General features: G+C 46.3%; 1 protein-coding gene across 2 annotated transcripts; it reads left to right on the top strand.

Annotated features, from left to right (window-relative positions):
* Positions 1-3,261: 3,261 nt before the first annotated feature.
* On the top strand, positions 3,262-16,319 carry sap30bp (SAP30 binding protein). Of its 2 annotated transcripts, none has more exons than XM_056430027.1 (10): positions 3,262-3,371; positions 4,097-4,206; positions 5,243-5,287; positions 9,619-9,658; positions 12,376-12,464; positions 13,984-14,075; positions 14,200-14,312; positions 14,404-14,462; positions 14,981-15,071; positions 15,845-16,319. In XM_056430027.1, exons 1-10 carry the CDS (start codon positions 3,278-3,280, stop codon positions 16,021-16,023), a joined length of 912 nt encoding a protein of 303 aa, XP_056286002.1. In that variant the 5' UTR covers positions 3,262-3,277; the 3' UTR covers positions 16,024-16,319. The 2 variants fall into 2 exon arrangements, with proteins under 2 accessions (XP_056286002.1, XP_056286001.1); XM_056430026.1 differs by having other exon boundaries at positions 3,263-3,371; positions 15,842-16,319.
* The last annotated feature ends 205 nt before the right edge of the window (positions 16,320-16,524 follow it).

Raw genomic sequence — 16,524 nt, 5'->3', positions numbered from 1 at the left:
CCAGTGATGGTGACAGGCCTGGATCTCGAAATGCCAGGCCTGAAATAGCCTACCTTGTTTATAATTATGCTGAACATGCAGGACGGTGGTTCCCCCGTGTCCGGACACAAATGTCAGCGGGCCGGATCAAGGAATCACACGTAGACACGCGGTGTATCCGGAACAACCTGGCTTAATCAGCAGGCTAATGAGGGGTGCTGCTGTATAATGAGTACTCACATAGCACATGGTGTATTTGGGGATGAAGGGCATATATGCTCGCCAGGCTTGAGGGGTAATTGCTGGGTGGAAGGATAAAATTGCAGGAGCGAAAGGGAGGAGCTGAAGAATGAAAATAAGTCTTAGCTTCCACATTCTGAACGTATTTTCTCAAGCAAGCGAGCCCCGCTGTGTCTTTCAGGTCCGGCTGCGCGAGTTCCGTGAAAGACCAGAGGCCCTTTGTCATATCCCCGGGGATTCAGCATGGAGGTGAAAGAAGAGGTGTTGAATATTCTTCAGAAGGTGTGGATCAAACTGCAGGGCCTCCCACAGGCCCATTCCCTGGAGCTGGGGGGCTTCTTGGTGATCATCCTGTTTGTCGGTGAGTTTTTTGTCTAACCAGCAAAAAGTGTTTACCGAAGATGCATTTTGCGAATGTTCAATGAAAGAAGCTACACGATTTTTAAAAGGGTGGACTGCGGGATCATTTGATATTTCTCTGTGGGTTTGTTTCACATTAATTTAGCAGTTGACCCCCCTGTACCCCCCTCCTGTCTCCCCTCTCAGCCATGTTCCTGTTCTTGATCGTGTTGACCTGCGTCCACTGCTGCTGCTGTGGAAAGACAAAATACCAGGTCTCCAGAGTACAGCCCATCTGAGGATGACACAGAGAGCAGACTCTTGGATCATCATCCAGAGAGCCTTGCCATGGCATCCTTAAAAGTCAGCAACGTTCATCTCAGAGCAGGGCAATTAAATGCTGCGTGGCGGCCTTTTCACAACAACAATTGAGTCTGAATATGGCTGAGTTATTACAAATGCACCGCTCCTGGTAATATTCAAAGGGAACGTGAAGGAAAACATGGAAACATGTGCAGACATTCCAACTTGTGTATATATATATAGCAACGTGCCAGTGTAGAAAAGACAGAGCGCCCTCTGCTGGCCAAAAGAAGAACTTATTTTTTCTTTGTGGTGGTGGAGGGGAGGGGGGAGGGGTATGGGCTGTTCATTATTTCACATACAACCGTTATAGATGTATTCTTGTATCATTACTGTTGATTTGTCTTTGTTGTTGTTTTGTTCCTGATGCATTGCATTTTTGCATTTTTTGATGTAATTTAAATGTAATTTTTTTTAAATATATAAAACAAATGTAAGACAGACTTGTTTCTTATTACACGATCAAACTATCTGCCAAAGCATCAACTTTGATGCAAGCCGAACGTTGATCTAGATCCCAGCAGTAAAACTCTGCACTATCACGTATCCCTTATCAGTGTGTTGCCGTAAACATTGACCGGGGCCTTTACTCGGCCCTGCCCACACAACGGCTCTGAAGTGTCGACAAAGCTGGAGCCACTGGAGTTTTTTACGGAAGACCTCCGCGGTGGTAAACTGTGACGTCCGGGACGGTTCCGGGGCTCTGAGAGGAAGAAACTGTGGCGGAAACCACCTGCTGTCACACACAGTGCACTCAGGCGCTGCTAGGGGCCACCGAGCCGTGACAGGCCCACTCAGCGGGACATGGCCGCGGAGAGGTGAGTTCACGGACCGCAACGTGTCGGGTGACAAACGGTGATTAACTTCCGCAAAGAAAAAACCCCAATAAAAACATGTCAGCTTATGAAAGAACTTTGGAGCTCCGCCATTTATTCAACAGCGTGTGATGAGGGTTCTCTAAACACATTATTCTCCATTGGAGCTCTTATTTGTGGCTCCTCCGCGCAGTGTTCCAGAGCAGCGGAGCCCCGCAGCGTGGCCCGAGGCCTGGGCGGAGTGGTTCCTGCACCGGGTGCAGCAGGAGCCGTGGGCCCTGGGCGGCGTGGTGGTCATCGGGATATTCGTGCTGGGGACTCTGTCTCTGGTGGTCTTCGCCCTGCTGTACGGATGCTGCTGCGGCCCCGAGAGACAGACGAAGAGGAGGAGGAATAAGAAGAAGGGTGGGGTGATCTAGACGCTTTGATGGACGTTTGGCCCAAATGTACCTTGTCCATTTTTTTCGTTTTTATTTTATTTTCTATGAGGTGATGGGACCGATTTATTTGCTGTTTTTTTTTTCCATTTCTGTATTTGTGCCGGGTGACACTATAAAGAGAGTGGGACTAGACTGTGATGAAGCCTTGTTATCATTTAATTTCACATTCATGAGTTCTTCAGTCACCATATACTGAAGAATTATGTAATAGCTCTCAAAGATGGGAAGAAATGATATATCAACAAGCTCCAGATTTGAGTTTGAAATAATATTATTGTAAAATGTCTTTTTACTGTGGGCCTTTTAAAATATAATTCACTGTTTGACTTGAAATTAATTGACTTATTCTCAGTCAAACACTTGTAAAATATCAGTGATTGTTTCATTTTCTTTTGATTTGCCTACATAATATATACTCCACTTCAGAAATAATAAATAAATATAAATAAATAAAGGAATATCTAATCTAATGTAATCTAATATATATTATATATATATACACATACGGGAATAAGATCGACTGACAAAGAGCCAGGCCATCCTGAGAGAAAAACAAGAAGGACATGTCACGTGTGAAGTCTTGGGATGAGTATGAGTCCCGGGCAGCTTTGAGCTGAGTGGAGAGATATACTGCAAATCATTTAGATTCCATCCACATGACACGTATATTACATTTTCATTATTAAGCTGACATAATTTAACATTTTAATTGCTCAAGAATGGCTATCATAAAAGCGGATGTCTGGTGGACAGCATGCCAACTACTTTCAAAATGTACTGTTGACACCTGCATAAAAAAACATATTAAAATGCTTCATGTGTGTTTTATAAACACACACAAAGCATTTTAATATGTTGTTTGTGGAAGCTAACTGTCGTGCTTTGGTTGAATACTTAAATGTTGTAGATGTATCAACAATATTAACATTTAAAAAATATTGAAGTGTCAAACTTAACACTTCACCTCGCGAAGCCACGAGTAGGTTTACACACAGCGTCGCCAAATACACTAGAGGACTACATCTCCCAGCGCCGCGCCGTCCCCTACGCGGAGCGATATCTATGACGCGTTCACTCTGCGACGCACACGGCGACGCAGCAATGGCGAGCGGTAAAAAGAGTGCTCTGCTTTCCTCTTTGGCAGATTATGGAGACGATTCAGAGCCCGACTCGGGGTCCGAGTCGGAGGAGACGGGTATGTTATAACATTTGTAGTAGTCTCGTTGGTCCTATGTGGCGACGGAACGCTGTGTTGTGTTGCTGCGCGAGACGTACCCCGGATATTCATGTGGGAGCTAACGTTAGCCTGGAGCTAACTGAGCTAATTTGGCGACCAAGTGTCCAATACATTCAAGATGTGTTTGTGAAAAACAAACAAATATTAACTTACGAAGTCCAACAATACAAAGTTGTTTCATCTGGGTCTTGTTGGTTTTGTTTTGGTATTTTTGATACTAGCTACCTGGCATATAATAATATCTTTAAAAAACGTAAAGCTCTGAACAACAGAGTTATTTTTGTTTCCCCGTTACAGTACTTTCTCCACAAAAATGAGTTTAATGTCAGAATTTATTGATATTATATGTATCAGTTTATTTGACATAGCCCAATATCACAAATTACGAATTTGGGTTTTACAATCTACACATACGACATCCGTGACCTTTGACCTCACATCGGATCAGGAAAAATCCCAAGAAATTGACAACCCTTTCAGGGAGGAAAGGGGAAGAATCCTTCAGGAGAGCAACAGAGGAGGATCCCTCTCCAGGATGGACAGAATAATATATGTCATGTGTACAGAATATATCTTACTGCCAGATCACCGGAGTATCCTTCGTGGTATCTTCCTAATGCTTTTTTGTAGTTATTTGACATATTTTGTGTGTGGTGACCCTTTGTCTCCCTATCCGTCACCAGGGGCGCATGTAAGTGGCCTGGTGTACAGCTACGGGGACGATGAGCTAAACCGGACCGAGAATACAGAAATAATAGTGTCTGGAGATGAAGAAAGCAGAGAGAGCCACTCGGTCAGTACTTGAGTTTCACATATTATTGTTGTTGAAGAACAAGCGGAGCACTGGGTGTGTGGTGGTGGAGATTACGAGGCCCTTTGACATGTTCATTATGAGGGGAATCTAATGCTACACACTTGAGTCTTCACTGAACTCTGGGAGGAATGAAATACTTGAGAGGACCGCACCGATGCCCGTTTGGTTTTGTTATTAGCTACGTCCTGTTTTGAGATCGGGTGTGCTTTTACAAAGAATGTGTGATCATCGTTGACGTTAAACATAGCAAGTAGTAGTGCTATATATTATTTAGAAAATAAATGAGTTTGTACGTCATAATTGTAATCATTTGTAATTACAAAGGGCTGTACTTTGTTTGATTAAGCTCTAGACACAAATATCCCGACAGTTTAATTAATCTTGGACACCAATTCCTTTCTAACTACTACTTTGTAATGCAACCACAGTTTCCTATATAATCAGTGATCCAAATGTAAACAAAGGGGTTACCGAACTAGAGGTCTAATTCTTGTTTTTTTTATGAACTCCATTAATCCCAAGACATGTACAATCATTTAGTTCTGGCTAAAACACATGTGAGGATTGTCTGCTTTTTTTGTGTTTATATAATTGTAATGTGTATATCTTCTGGATTGTTGGTCAGTGAAAACAATACAGGCTTTAAGGATATCATCTTGGAAATTACACAGGCAGTGACTGTTCTGGCCGAGGACCTACATTTCATATGATATATACTTGTTGATCGTAACTCTCACTTTTTTGTATTCTACTGTATTATATCGCTAGATGTTTTTAGATTTAGTCCTTGGCATTTACATATATAAAGTGTTATAAAACCAACCTTTAGTCCCAAGTATGGGTCAAGCTCCAAAAGCACAGACTCCTACCGTACCCCTTAATGCAACTCATCACCTGCATCTTTTATTAGGCCTTCGAGTCTCCTAAATACCACCACTGGTCCCCCCTACCTCCTTCCTCTGATCTCCTTTTGATCCTTTACTTTGTTAACCGTCTGCATTTTTGTTTTTTACAGGAACTGGAAGACTCCGACGAGTTGAGGGACGCAGAAGATGTTGAGGTATTTGAATGCCCACCTTGTGTGGGATGGATTGGATTTGGGGAAGGGTCCTATTTGTTTTGTGACTAACCTTAAAGGGACGGCACGTTTAACGCTGTCCTCTCGTGCTATGAAGCAGCATGCTCACCAGGTGGCGCTGTGGGTTTATGTAAGGCAGATGAACTGCTCCAATATCAAATAAGTGTAACCAGCTCGCATATTAAGTAAAACCAGGTCATGTTCCTAATCTGAGTGTTAAACCTCTTCTGAAGTGAAGGGCTTGAGCATGCACACCATACGAACACCCTGTTTGTGCACGTGAGCTGGACAACAGGCCGGCTTCCTGCAAGCACTGTTCCTCACAGGTCAGTGAGACTGAGTCACAAACCCAACAAGCCAATACAATACACATCTGACGATGTCTGAGGCTCCGCTGTACCACCTGTCTTTGATCATAATCTGATAAACTGTGGTTTTGGGAGAGTTTTGTCTGCTCAATATGCCGTGGTGTGAAGCAGAGGTAACAGTGCAGGCAGTGAATGGGTTTATGGGTATTGAAATCGTGACGGCGTGTGTCATGTGGTTTCCCAATAATACGTGATCGCACATGTGGAGCTCTATTCTCATGAAAGAGAAACAACATTTCAAGAGAGGTGATGGAAACAATGTGGTTTAATTTGAAGACATAATATTCAACAATTAATCTGTTTACTAAATTGTCATTTAACTGACTGACACTTGTGAGTAGGGTTGGGTACCGGAAACCGGTTCCAATACAACCGGTATTACCCGGACCGAAATGCAACACACATTTCGGTGCTTCTTTCCGGTGCCTGAGCCGATTGAAATTGAAAAAAACTATTGTTGTGAACTTCTCTGGTGACTCCGCCCTGTCAGCAGGTTACGAGCCTCTCATATTTAACTCTGACAGCGGAGGCTGCGCCGTGTGTGACGACGTGAGCCGTGTGGAGCACACCAGCGTCAGGCTGGGCGCGATGGGGAGACCGTCACCGGTCCCCCTGAACACGTCGAGACCGATGATGACGAGCAGCCTGAACTCAGATTAGTACCGGAACGTTGATTGCAAGTATTGCATTCATAAAAGTAGGTCAAGAAATAATAAATGAGCCATTATAACCATGCTTAAGCTAGCTCGTAGCTAGCGCTAGCTACGAGCTACGAGCGTGACAGTCTGCTAGCAGATGTGTTGATGTCCAGCGATCCCGGCTGTTTACCCGGTGTTACCGGGAATATAATGACGGAGGAATAAAGACCGTGGGGCGTCACTTTGTTTCAGTGTAACTCGCTGTCAGAAGCAAAACTTTATTTGTCACGTGTCATCTTCAGTACCTCTGATTGGTTGTTCTCTTTGCCCATCAAAACAGTGATAGGATTAACCCTATAAAGTCTGCACATGACAATACATATCACATCATATAATGGAGAACATATATTGTGTATGTTAACAGTCTGATATCCGTTGTTTGTCAGTGCTCCATGATAACGGCTTCTACAGGGAATATGGCCCAAGAGGTTTTTAATGTCCTCATTGTGCGTTTAAAAAAAAAAAAATATCGGTTCAGGCACCGTTTAGGCGCCGGTATCGTTTTAAAAGTACCGGTTTAGCACCGGTATCGGGAAAAACCCAAACGATACCCATCCCTACTTATTGTAGGGCATGCTGATATGGCAAACATCTCCCTATCTAGACATAGTCCTGATATAGCATGTCTTCTCATTTAATAAAGACCGTTAGTGTGAAATAATCAGATGCTTGTCATTTTAATTGAGACATGATTGTGGATCACGGTTCTGGCCTGTCTGATACTGGTGATATAATAGCATAATAATGCAAGTGTAATACCCAAAGAGCAGTGGAATATGTAAGAATATTCAGTTGCCCAATGTCTGCATTGCCCAGTCTTGAGGGGAGGAAACCTGCTGTTTGTTCTGGCATCAGGCAAAAGTGTTTGTGACATTCTTATGTCAACACAATGTTCAAGGTCCTATTGAACAATAAGTAGATTATATAAAAAAATTATTGAGGTCATCATGTCCATATATCGTCCAATGAGTAGCCAACGTAAAAATTATCGCGGTCATCATGCATATATCGTACAATAAGTAGATATCGTAAAAATAATCAACGTCATCATGTCCATATATTGTACAATGAGTAGCAAACGTCAAATGTATCAAGGTCATTATGTCCATATATCGTACAATAAGATAACTTAAAAATGATCATGGTCTTCATGTCCATATATCGTAGAATGAGTAGCTAACGTACAAATAATCTAGGTCATCATGTTCATATATCTAATTTTACGATAACATAAAAATTATCGAGGTCATCATGTCCATATATCGCACAATGAGTAGCTAACGTAAAATGTATCGAGGTCGTCATGTCCATATATCGTACAATGAGATAACGTAAAGACGATCATGGTCATCATGTCCATATATCATACAATGAGTAGCCAACGTAAGGATGATTGAGGTAATCGTGTCTATATATCGTACGATTAGTAGCTAATGTAAAAATTATCCAGGTCATTATCTCCATATATCGTACAATAAGTAGATAACGTAAAAATGGTCACAGTCATTATGTCTATATATCGTACAATGAGTAGCGTAAAAGTTATCGAGGAAAGGTTCATCACACAATACTTGGCTCTTCTTGGACCGCAGTGAATGGATTCTTCGGAAATCTTCGATATATTTCTGTGTTTCTGCTTCGAGAGAGAGCTTTGTTGCTCATTTATTATTTACGGGGGTGTTTGGAGGAGTTTTTGTTTGTTAAAACATTTATGTTGAGGGAGTTCTCTGCTGGATAGTGGTCTGTTCTCAGGGCTCTTTGTGAAGGGTTGTCCTGTTTATACAGTTGCCGTTGTATTGTAGTCGGCATCCTAGTGAGCACTATGGATGTCTTCCTTTTAAGCTGAGTATCAGGGTTCTGGGTCCAAATTGCCAAGCAATCTCCTTCATGGAGGGTGGTGTCAGTCCTCGGTCCAGAGCTTTAATCCAGAGTGAAATATCTTCTGAGCGGATTGGCATGATGTTTCAATTGAACATAGACGTTTAATTCTGATGACCGACTTTTCCTCCGGCACCTCGAGCAGTTTTACATTTGTGATTTCGAGTGAAATATCTTGTCGACTCGGAGATTGATTGCTGATAAATCTGCTCCAGATAAATGGAAACATGTATGAGGTCCTGAGGCCACGTCGATCTACCCTTCATGTAGCATGGCTGACTAAGACTTGGATGCTCTTATAGTAATTAGGAAGTAAATGATCATTTGGTGTCAGAGCATGTTTATCGGGATACTGTTTGTGCGAGTCAAGCTTATCGTGATTACAATAAAATGGATTTTAACCGTGATTAGTGTTGGTTATGCGGTGTGGTTTCATCTCCAGTGTAGACTTTTTTTTGTTGGAGTAATATGACCAAATCGCTAATGAAGGATTCGGATTTAATAAAACAATTAGAAATTTCGATGGCAACAATTCGGCACTGCAGAACAGCTCAATGTTGCGTCTTTTTAAAATGAGCCGTTTACAGGGAAGCAAGTTGACCCTAATAACGCTGCTCTCAACGTCTTCCCGGCATGGATTGGTGTTGGTTGAGGCTTTGGTTTGAACTTGGCGGTTGAGTTTAAATACTTTATTCAGAAGAGGAAAACAATAGTGAATCATCTCGGGTTCAGTGCTGCAGTTTTTATAGCCTGACCCTCTGAAGGGCGGCCAAATGGGAAAGAAAGCTTCAGCTGTGGATCAGTGAGCTGGAGTGTATCTTATTGGCTGGTTCTCAAACAGAAGGCTCTGCTCTCTCTCTGTTCTACCCTCCTTCTCCTCTTCCTCCAACTTCAGGACGATTCTTTGATGTGCCCGTGCAGTTGCTAAGTGACGACAGGGGTGAATACCAGCGCTGTTCCTTTGTCAACCTGTGTTTTGCCCACAGAGCTGGCACAACAGGGGCATATTTCAGGGGCTGTCGAAGACTCCTCCCACCGGGCTCAGGCATTCACTGGAAGCCTCCTAGATCTACGATCTGGTTCCTATTCTCCCGTTGGCGTCCATTCCAGTTTATTGCATTTAGCATCTGGGATTTGTAGCCTTCATGTACTTGTGGAATGGGGCTTTTGTTTCCAGCTCCACATCTTCCTCAAGAACAGCCAGTTCACCCCACCGACCCACTTGTGACCCACTATGTCCCAGCTGGGAGCGTGGTGTGATAAGATGTCCACTGGTGGTGTTCATGATCACATTGTCCTGTCCAACGAAGATTTAATGATCACACCTGTGTCTCTGTTTCTCTCTTCTTCTCCTTTTTTCTTTATACAGATCCCAGAATTAGAAAGAAAGGACCCCAATGAGTTAGTTGGTGAGTTCACACACACACACACACACACACACACACACACACACACACACACTGGCAGACATCATCAAAATGAACATGGCCACTGAAGATTACTTTGAGTCGGTCCCACATAAATCACTAGAGCACTAAATGTGTTTCACTGCTATCGGCAGGTCTCCTTTAAAACAGCCTCAGAAGGTATTAAGTATATATATATTACATCACAACCAGCTAATCGTACAGTTGAGGTATATCAGAATGACACGCGCTTCTGGATCCGTACACATGAATAATAAAGTCTCTACATGGATATGTAAAGTACATTATTTACAGTGTTTTTAAATAAATGTTTTTAACCATAAACATTTCCTGCTGACTAGTTAAAAAGTAAAGCAAAATTAAGAACAGTTTGGGTATCAGACGCTTTGCATTTGATTGTGTCTGTTGGGCGTTGGTGAACACATGACTCACGAACTAGACCACGGTGAGCTATAAAAGCCTTTGTCCACTGGCTGGCGTGCGGGTTATGACCCAGCGGCTGGTGAGTAAGACCCGACCTGCACAGGTGTGTGAGCGGGCGTCACATCCGACAGGATATGAGCGATGGAGGGGGGAGCAGACATTGCAGTGATGCGGGGGGGGGAATAATCTGCACAGAGAAATGTTTTTATTTTCAAAGGGAATGACGACACACTGGCTGCCACCGGCTTCAGCTGCTCTACTCCGGCTTGTTCTAAAACGGCATGAAGGGGAAAACTGTCTCGGCTTCTTGTTTTCTCGCGTGCGTTCCACAAGTATCCTTAAGGAAGAAGCCTTCCTTTTGGAGGGAGAGCGGCAGCCGAGTGCACTTGGCAGCCTCGGCCCACGGACCATCACCACTTCCTCTCTTGCGGCCATGAAAAATAAAGAGAGAAGTCTCGTAGGAAATGCCCCAGAGCAATATTTCTAGTTTTGTAAAAAAATCATCCCCCATTGGTTGTGACTCATCGGCCCGGTCCCTTTGGCATCACGCCAGCGGGGCTCGGCTCCTCTGTGGCGCCCGTCGGTAAATGTCACAGTGGCTGAAGACGGCCCTTTGTCCGCTCGCCGAAGACACTGCCCGTCTGTCCGTGAAGCGCCCTGCGGGGCACCGGCTGTGACTGTCTGTTTCCCCTCCAGCACAGATGCTAATTCTGTTGAGGGGACATAATCTTTTCTCTTGTCAGTTTAATCGCTCCCAGAGCACTGGTCTGAAATTAGACACAGGGAGATTCATCGCACTTCCTCCTGCTACTGCGGAGGCTGCAGACTTTATTTAGGTGTTTTTAAAGTGAGAATTTGTCCAACGCGGCTCGTAGATTATCATCTAAGTCTCCCGATGTCTGGCGTAGATTAGCCGGCGTGTTGCAGCCACAGCGGGTAATTGTCTGTTCTGGGAAAGAGTTTGTTGAAATAAAAAGCTCACACCTCACGCCGATGACTCACCCGACTTGCCTTGTCAAGCTTTTCATAGTTGGAGGCTGTGTTTTTAAAATATGGGTCGTTTAGACGACTTGAATGCGTGGAACCATTCATCTCATTTGACATTTATTTTTTAATGACCAAAAATGTGTGCAAACCTGCATCCATGCATGGATGCATGGCATGACTTAATGAGTCTCGCCAACAAAGACGACGCCCGTAGCCACATCAGCCATGAAGTAAATGGGTGGGGGAGTTACCCGCACAGATGTGTCATATCTGCATATGTGTTGCCTAATAAGTACCAAAAGATTTGATAAGATAGGTTTGAGGTCATTCAGGAAGTCTGTTTATTGTTGTAGCCGTGGCTGCAGAACTCACAACGTTCCCGCCAGCCTCAGCTAACTTCTGGGCATCCGCGTGTTAGCGTGAGCGAGATCTATACGGGGTAAACTTATTAATAGTGAGCTTTGTGTACAATGTGTAGTTTAATAGGATCCCTGTTGACTGACACGACCGAAAGGGCGCGCGGCGTACGGCTGTGAGCTGTCACTCCACTAAACCAGCGCTTATAAAAGGTCACATTTTACAGTAAAAAAATTTAAAAAATACTGTTTCATCCAAAACCCCTCCTGGCCACACACACACACACACACACACACACACACACACACACACACACACAGATCCTGCACAGGGTAGGAGGACCTGCCTGGAATGTTCCTCTTGTTTTCTAAGATGGAATTCATCAAGGCTAAAAGACAGAAAATTATCTTCTCGCAGCCCGTCAAGTTTTGACTTGTCGACAATCTTCACCAGCAGGGCCGAGCTCCCACACACACACACACACACACACACACACACGCACACACCGAGCATGCAGCACTTATTCAGAGTGTGATTGACGGCTGCTGAATGACTGTAAACACTGTCTGATTGGGATGTTGGGTAACACTGAGGCTGCAGAGTGGGTCTAGTCAAGCAGGAAGAGGAAAACATGGGGTTTGAAGGGAGGAGGAGAGGAGGAGAGGAACCTCCCTTCTCCTCACAAGCCCAAACAACTGCCTCTCCCTGGCCTGCGACCGTGCACGCCCTCTACCGCTCTGCAAACTTCAAACCGCTGCCATACACGGTGCATCGTGATGAACAACAAGGATGCTCATGCAATGTTGAAGCCCCTGGTCTGATGAACTGATTTAGCTCTCCAGTGCATAGCCTCATCCCGCCGTCGATTCAGACGCTCAAAATGAGGTGAAACACACACATGCTCACTCTGTGTCGCTGTCTCCCTCCGCCAGCTCTGTTCTCGGAGAAGGTGAGGAACATGTCGCCCGACAAGATCAGGATCCCCCCCGAGCCCCCCGGACGCTGCTCCAGCCAACTGCAGGTGAACACGCCTCCGCCCACTGTACTCGCGCACTTTCACCTGCCACATCATCTCAAACGTCACACCGTCGGTCTCATGCGGGCGCTTTTCACGTCGCCATTAAAAGGGCACAGCGATTCAAGATTCAAGATGTTTTATTTGTCACATACACACACAGGGTGTGCAGTGAAATGAAAGTGGCAATGCTCAGCAGGAATGTGCAAGGGCAACAAGTACACACTATTTACAAATAAAAAACAACACAATATTTACAGTAAGTGTGTGTGTGTGTGTGTGTGTGTGTGTGTGTGTGTGTGTGCCTAAGAGGGGCAGTTGTGTGGGTCTATGTGGGGGTCCTGGTCTGGTCTGGTCCTGGTCTGCTCATCAGACCAGAGGGGGAAGAGGGGGAGTGGGTTTTTCTTCAAGCTTGCTGGAATGGCGCCGGGTGCCCAGCGTTGTTTTAACATGTCTGTAGGCGTGTTTTGTGCGCTGGTGAAACAGTTGCCAGTTAGTGCACTTTTATAGCCAAAGGGTTTCATAAGCTCGCTCTCTCTCTCCCTTTCTCTCTCCCTTTTTGTAGTCGGCATCACCCCCCCCCCCCTCGCCCTCTGTGTGACCGCCAAGGGGTTATCCCTGCATTCTGAGTGTCTCCTCTGTCATTAAAGCAGCACACTGTCATCTTCTGTCGATGAAGCGTGACGCGGCGCTGCCCCCTCTCACGGCAGAGGCCGGTCAGGACACACAGCTGGCCTGAGCCGCTCACGGTTCACCTGAGCAGCCTGGATATCCTGCCCCTCGGGGCTGGGAGGAGCTGCACGTGTGCTTCGCATGGGTTTCTCGCAGGTTGATTTCCCTGCACGAGCGTAAACCACCGCGCCCCGAACAGAAAACCGCAGGAGAAGTGACACGCTCGGGTTTAGGTAGCTCGTCAACAAAGCGTGGTCACTACCCACCAAAAACCTTTTTGTCGCTGTTTTTTTGTTTCCATGAGCTTGTAATCCTCGAAGGCCTCGTCTCTCATTACACAGCGAGGGGAAGCACGACGTGAGGAGACGGCGGCCGCGAGTCATCGTCTCTCCTCCCGACACAACCTGCTCCAAGAGGAGAGGAAAGAGAACAGTTTCTCTCTCTACACCAGACTTGAGATCTGTTTCTGTTATTGACTCGTAAAGAAAAAGAGGTGGACTATTTCCCCCAAAGAAGATGTCCTAAACCCAATTACAATCACAGGGGTGTCCGGTTTAAAAACAAGCACCCTGTCGCGCTTCTTTTAACGTTGTCACCTGGTCGACAGCCGCGTTGTTCTCTCCTACGAGCCACATTCCGTCTGCCCTCTGGTTCCGTGTTGGCCGTCGCTCGCGGCCCTCAGCGGCCAGCTCCTTGTGGCTCAGCTGAACCTGCTTGTCAAATATTTCCCGAAGGTATCAGAAAAAACAAACGTCGGACACAATAGCGCCATTCACGCTGACCCTGGCATCGCGTGTCGCTCCGTTTCTCCGCTGACTTATTTATTCATTTACTTATTTATTTATTGCAACAGGACAAGATCCACAAGCTGTTCGAGAGGAAGCTCCAAGGAGACTTTGACACAAACAACCACATCCAGAAAAAGAAAGAGTTTAGAAATCCGAGGTACGCAGCTCAGCTGAAAGTACGCACACAATCCAACACACACAGAGTGCTGCGCATGCTCCTTCATTATATCCGCCTGTCTTATTAGCTTTTTCTTTCCTCTTTTCCTCCTTTTTTTTAATAGCATTTACGAGAAGCTCATTCAGTTCTGCAGCATCGATGAACTGGGGACCAACTACCCGAAGGATATGTTCGACCCTCACGGCTGGTCAGAGGACTCCTACTACGAAGCTCTGGGTAAGCTGCTCTCACGTTGACCGCCCCCTCGCTGCTCGTTAGGAATACAACTCGACAAACGTGTGTGTGTGTGTGTGTTTTATCCTTCCAGCCAAATCCCAGAAAGTGGAGATGGACAAACTGGAGAAGGCCAAGAGGGAGCGCACCAAGGTGAGTCTGACACGTCAACACCAGCTTCTCTTCTCCTCCTCCTCCTCCTCCTCCTCCTGACACGCGGCGAAAACAACTGCATTGCCAAGTCCTCTGCAGACACCAAGCTGTGTGCAGCCGTGTTGCTCACTGTTTTTCCGTAGGAGTGCGCTTTTTTAAAAAAAGAGAAGAAAAAACACCCGAGTGTGTCTTTCTTTGCTATTTTTGCTTCTGGTGGTTATGCTGAATAATCACTCCGGGGGAGACGTGCTGCTTCCATCAGCAGCAGCGCTCCAGCAGCTGCGCCCTAGTTCAGAAACGGGACTTGAATGAACACGTACAGGAGCTGCGTGGTTATTCCCACGGAGACGGAGGCAGCGAGTCACCCCCCCCCCCCCCCGCAACCCACCCCTTCGTTTGCTAATACTGTCACCGACGATGTGCCCCCCCCCCCCCTCGGGGTTGTTGGGGTTTTTAAAGACGGTCGAACATCCAGCGGCGTCGGTAAAAACCGTCTAACGTTCTGTGCGTTTTCACAGATTGAGTTTGTCACAGGGACTAAGAAGGGCGCCATCCCCTCCAGCGCAGCCACCGCCACCACCAGCAGCACCGCCAGCACCACGGCCACAGGTAAACGTCCGCCCCGGGCGGGGGGCCGGCACTTCTAGTGGATCACAAGCGAGGATGACGGAGCGGAGTCCTCTTAGTATGAGTTCATACATAAAGACATTCTACTCCCCTTCATTGCGAAGGCTATCTGGTCTTCTTGTTGTTGTCTAGATAAACATCTCTCGCTCATTGCATGAGTAAATAGTCTTTATGCAACATTTAGGGACCAGATTTATTCCTCAAACTTGAATTCATTTGAACTAATTTCACCGTAACGCACATTAACAATGAATAATTATAATTGCACATTTGTTAGTGAGCATTCTTTATGAACGTTGCCTTGTTGGTGCACCGCGACCTCTGACCCCAGTTGACCCTTCGCTAAGCCAAACTCTCCGTCAGCTCACACGCCGTTACGCAACGTCTCCCCTCGCGAGCGGCTCCACAACATCCGCCCGCCGATGCAGACGATCTAAAAACCCGTTGCGTGGCGCCTGTGGGGCGGAGCTGGGTAGTTGTCGGACGCTGGTTTTTGAGCTTGCTTGATGCTACGCTATGATTGGGCAACCTGCGTTCGAGGGGGCGGGACTAAGCGAAGGATCAATTGCGGCGGAACGGCGCGGAGGCCCGACGTCGAGGCTGGCTCAACACATGCCTGCGCTAATGTGCGCGGCAGCGGCAAAAACTAAACGCACAAATGCTCCGCAGCGCCCCCAGTGGTCTCACGTGGCCACGCCTCTGCTGTCGGCCTCTAACCGGCGGCTCAATGTCGCCCTGTTTTCTCTCCTCAGCAGAGGCCCAGAAGAGGAAAAGCAAGTGGGACTCGGCCATCCCCGTGACCCTGGCCCAGCCCGCCCTCATCACCACCACGGCCTCCTTGCCGGCCGTCGTCTCCGTGACGACCACCGCCAGCGGCACCAAGACCACCGTCATCTCCGCGGTGGGCACCATCCTGAAGAAGGCGAAGCAGTGACCCGTCTGCGCTGGCGACCGACGCAGCTGGAAGGCCTGTGCTGTCCTCGGCTCATTTTATATATTTATACATATATATATATATATATATGTGTGTGTTGAAGGAAGCAGAGCGAGAGAGGGAGAGCACACATTAACCTCTGGACTCTTAGAACTGACTTAGAAACCCCCCCTCTGCTACACATGGACTGGCCTAAAGAATACCCCCCTCCCCCCTCTGCTACACATGGACTGGCCTAAAGAATCCCCCCCCCCTCTGCTACACATGGACTGGCCTAAAGAATCCACCCCCCCCCCCCTCTGCTACACATGGACTGGCCTAAAGAATCCCCCTCTGCTACACATGGACTGGCCTAGAGTCCCCCACCCCCCTCTGCTACACATGGACTGGCCTAAAGACTTCACGGCCTCTTATCTCTTGGATTATTACATCTGCACTATTATCGCCTCATGAAGCCAAATTTGCAGTTTTGTGAAAAACTAAATGGATCCTTTTTTTTTT

This window comes from Pseudoliparis swirei, chromosome 13 (genome assembly GCF_029220125.1).
Source record: "Pseudoliparis swirei isolate HS2019 ecotype Mariana Trench chromosome 13, NWPU_hadal_v1, whole genome shotgun sequence".
Lineage (NCBI taxonomy): Eukaryota > Metazoa > Chordata > Actinopteri > Perciformes > Liparidae > Pseudoliparis > Pseudoliparis swirei.
The sequence above is the reverse complement of the archived record's forward strand: the minus strand, read 5'-3'. Positions and strand labels throughout refer to the sequence as shown.

What these genes read in the sequence shown, in the direction of transcription:
- sap30bp (XM_056430026.1), top strand. Translation starts at nt 3,278, where the DNA reads ATGGCGAGCGGTAAAAAGAGTGCTCTGCTTTCCTCTTTGGCAGATTAT. An exon ending in AAAGCAGAGAGAGCCACTCG is followed by an intron (nt 4,207 to 5,242) that starts GTCAGTACTTGA and finishes TGTTTTTTACAG; the next exon opens with GAACTGGAAGACTCCGACGA. An exon ending in CTCCTACTACGAAGCTCTGG is followed by an intron (nt 14,313 to 14,403) that starts GTAAGCTGCTCT and finishes TTATCCTTCCAG; the next exon opens with CCAAATCCCAGAAAGTGGAG.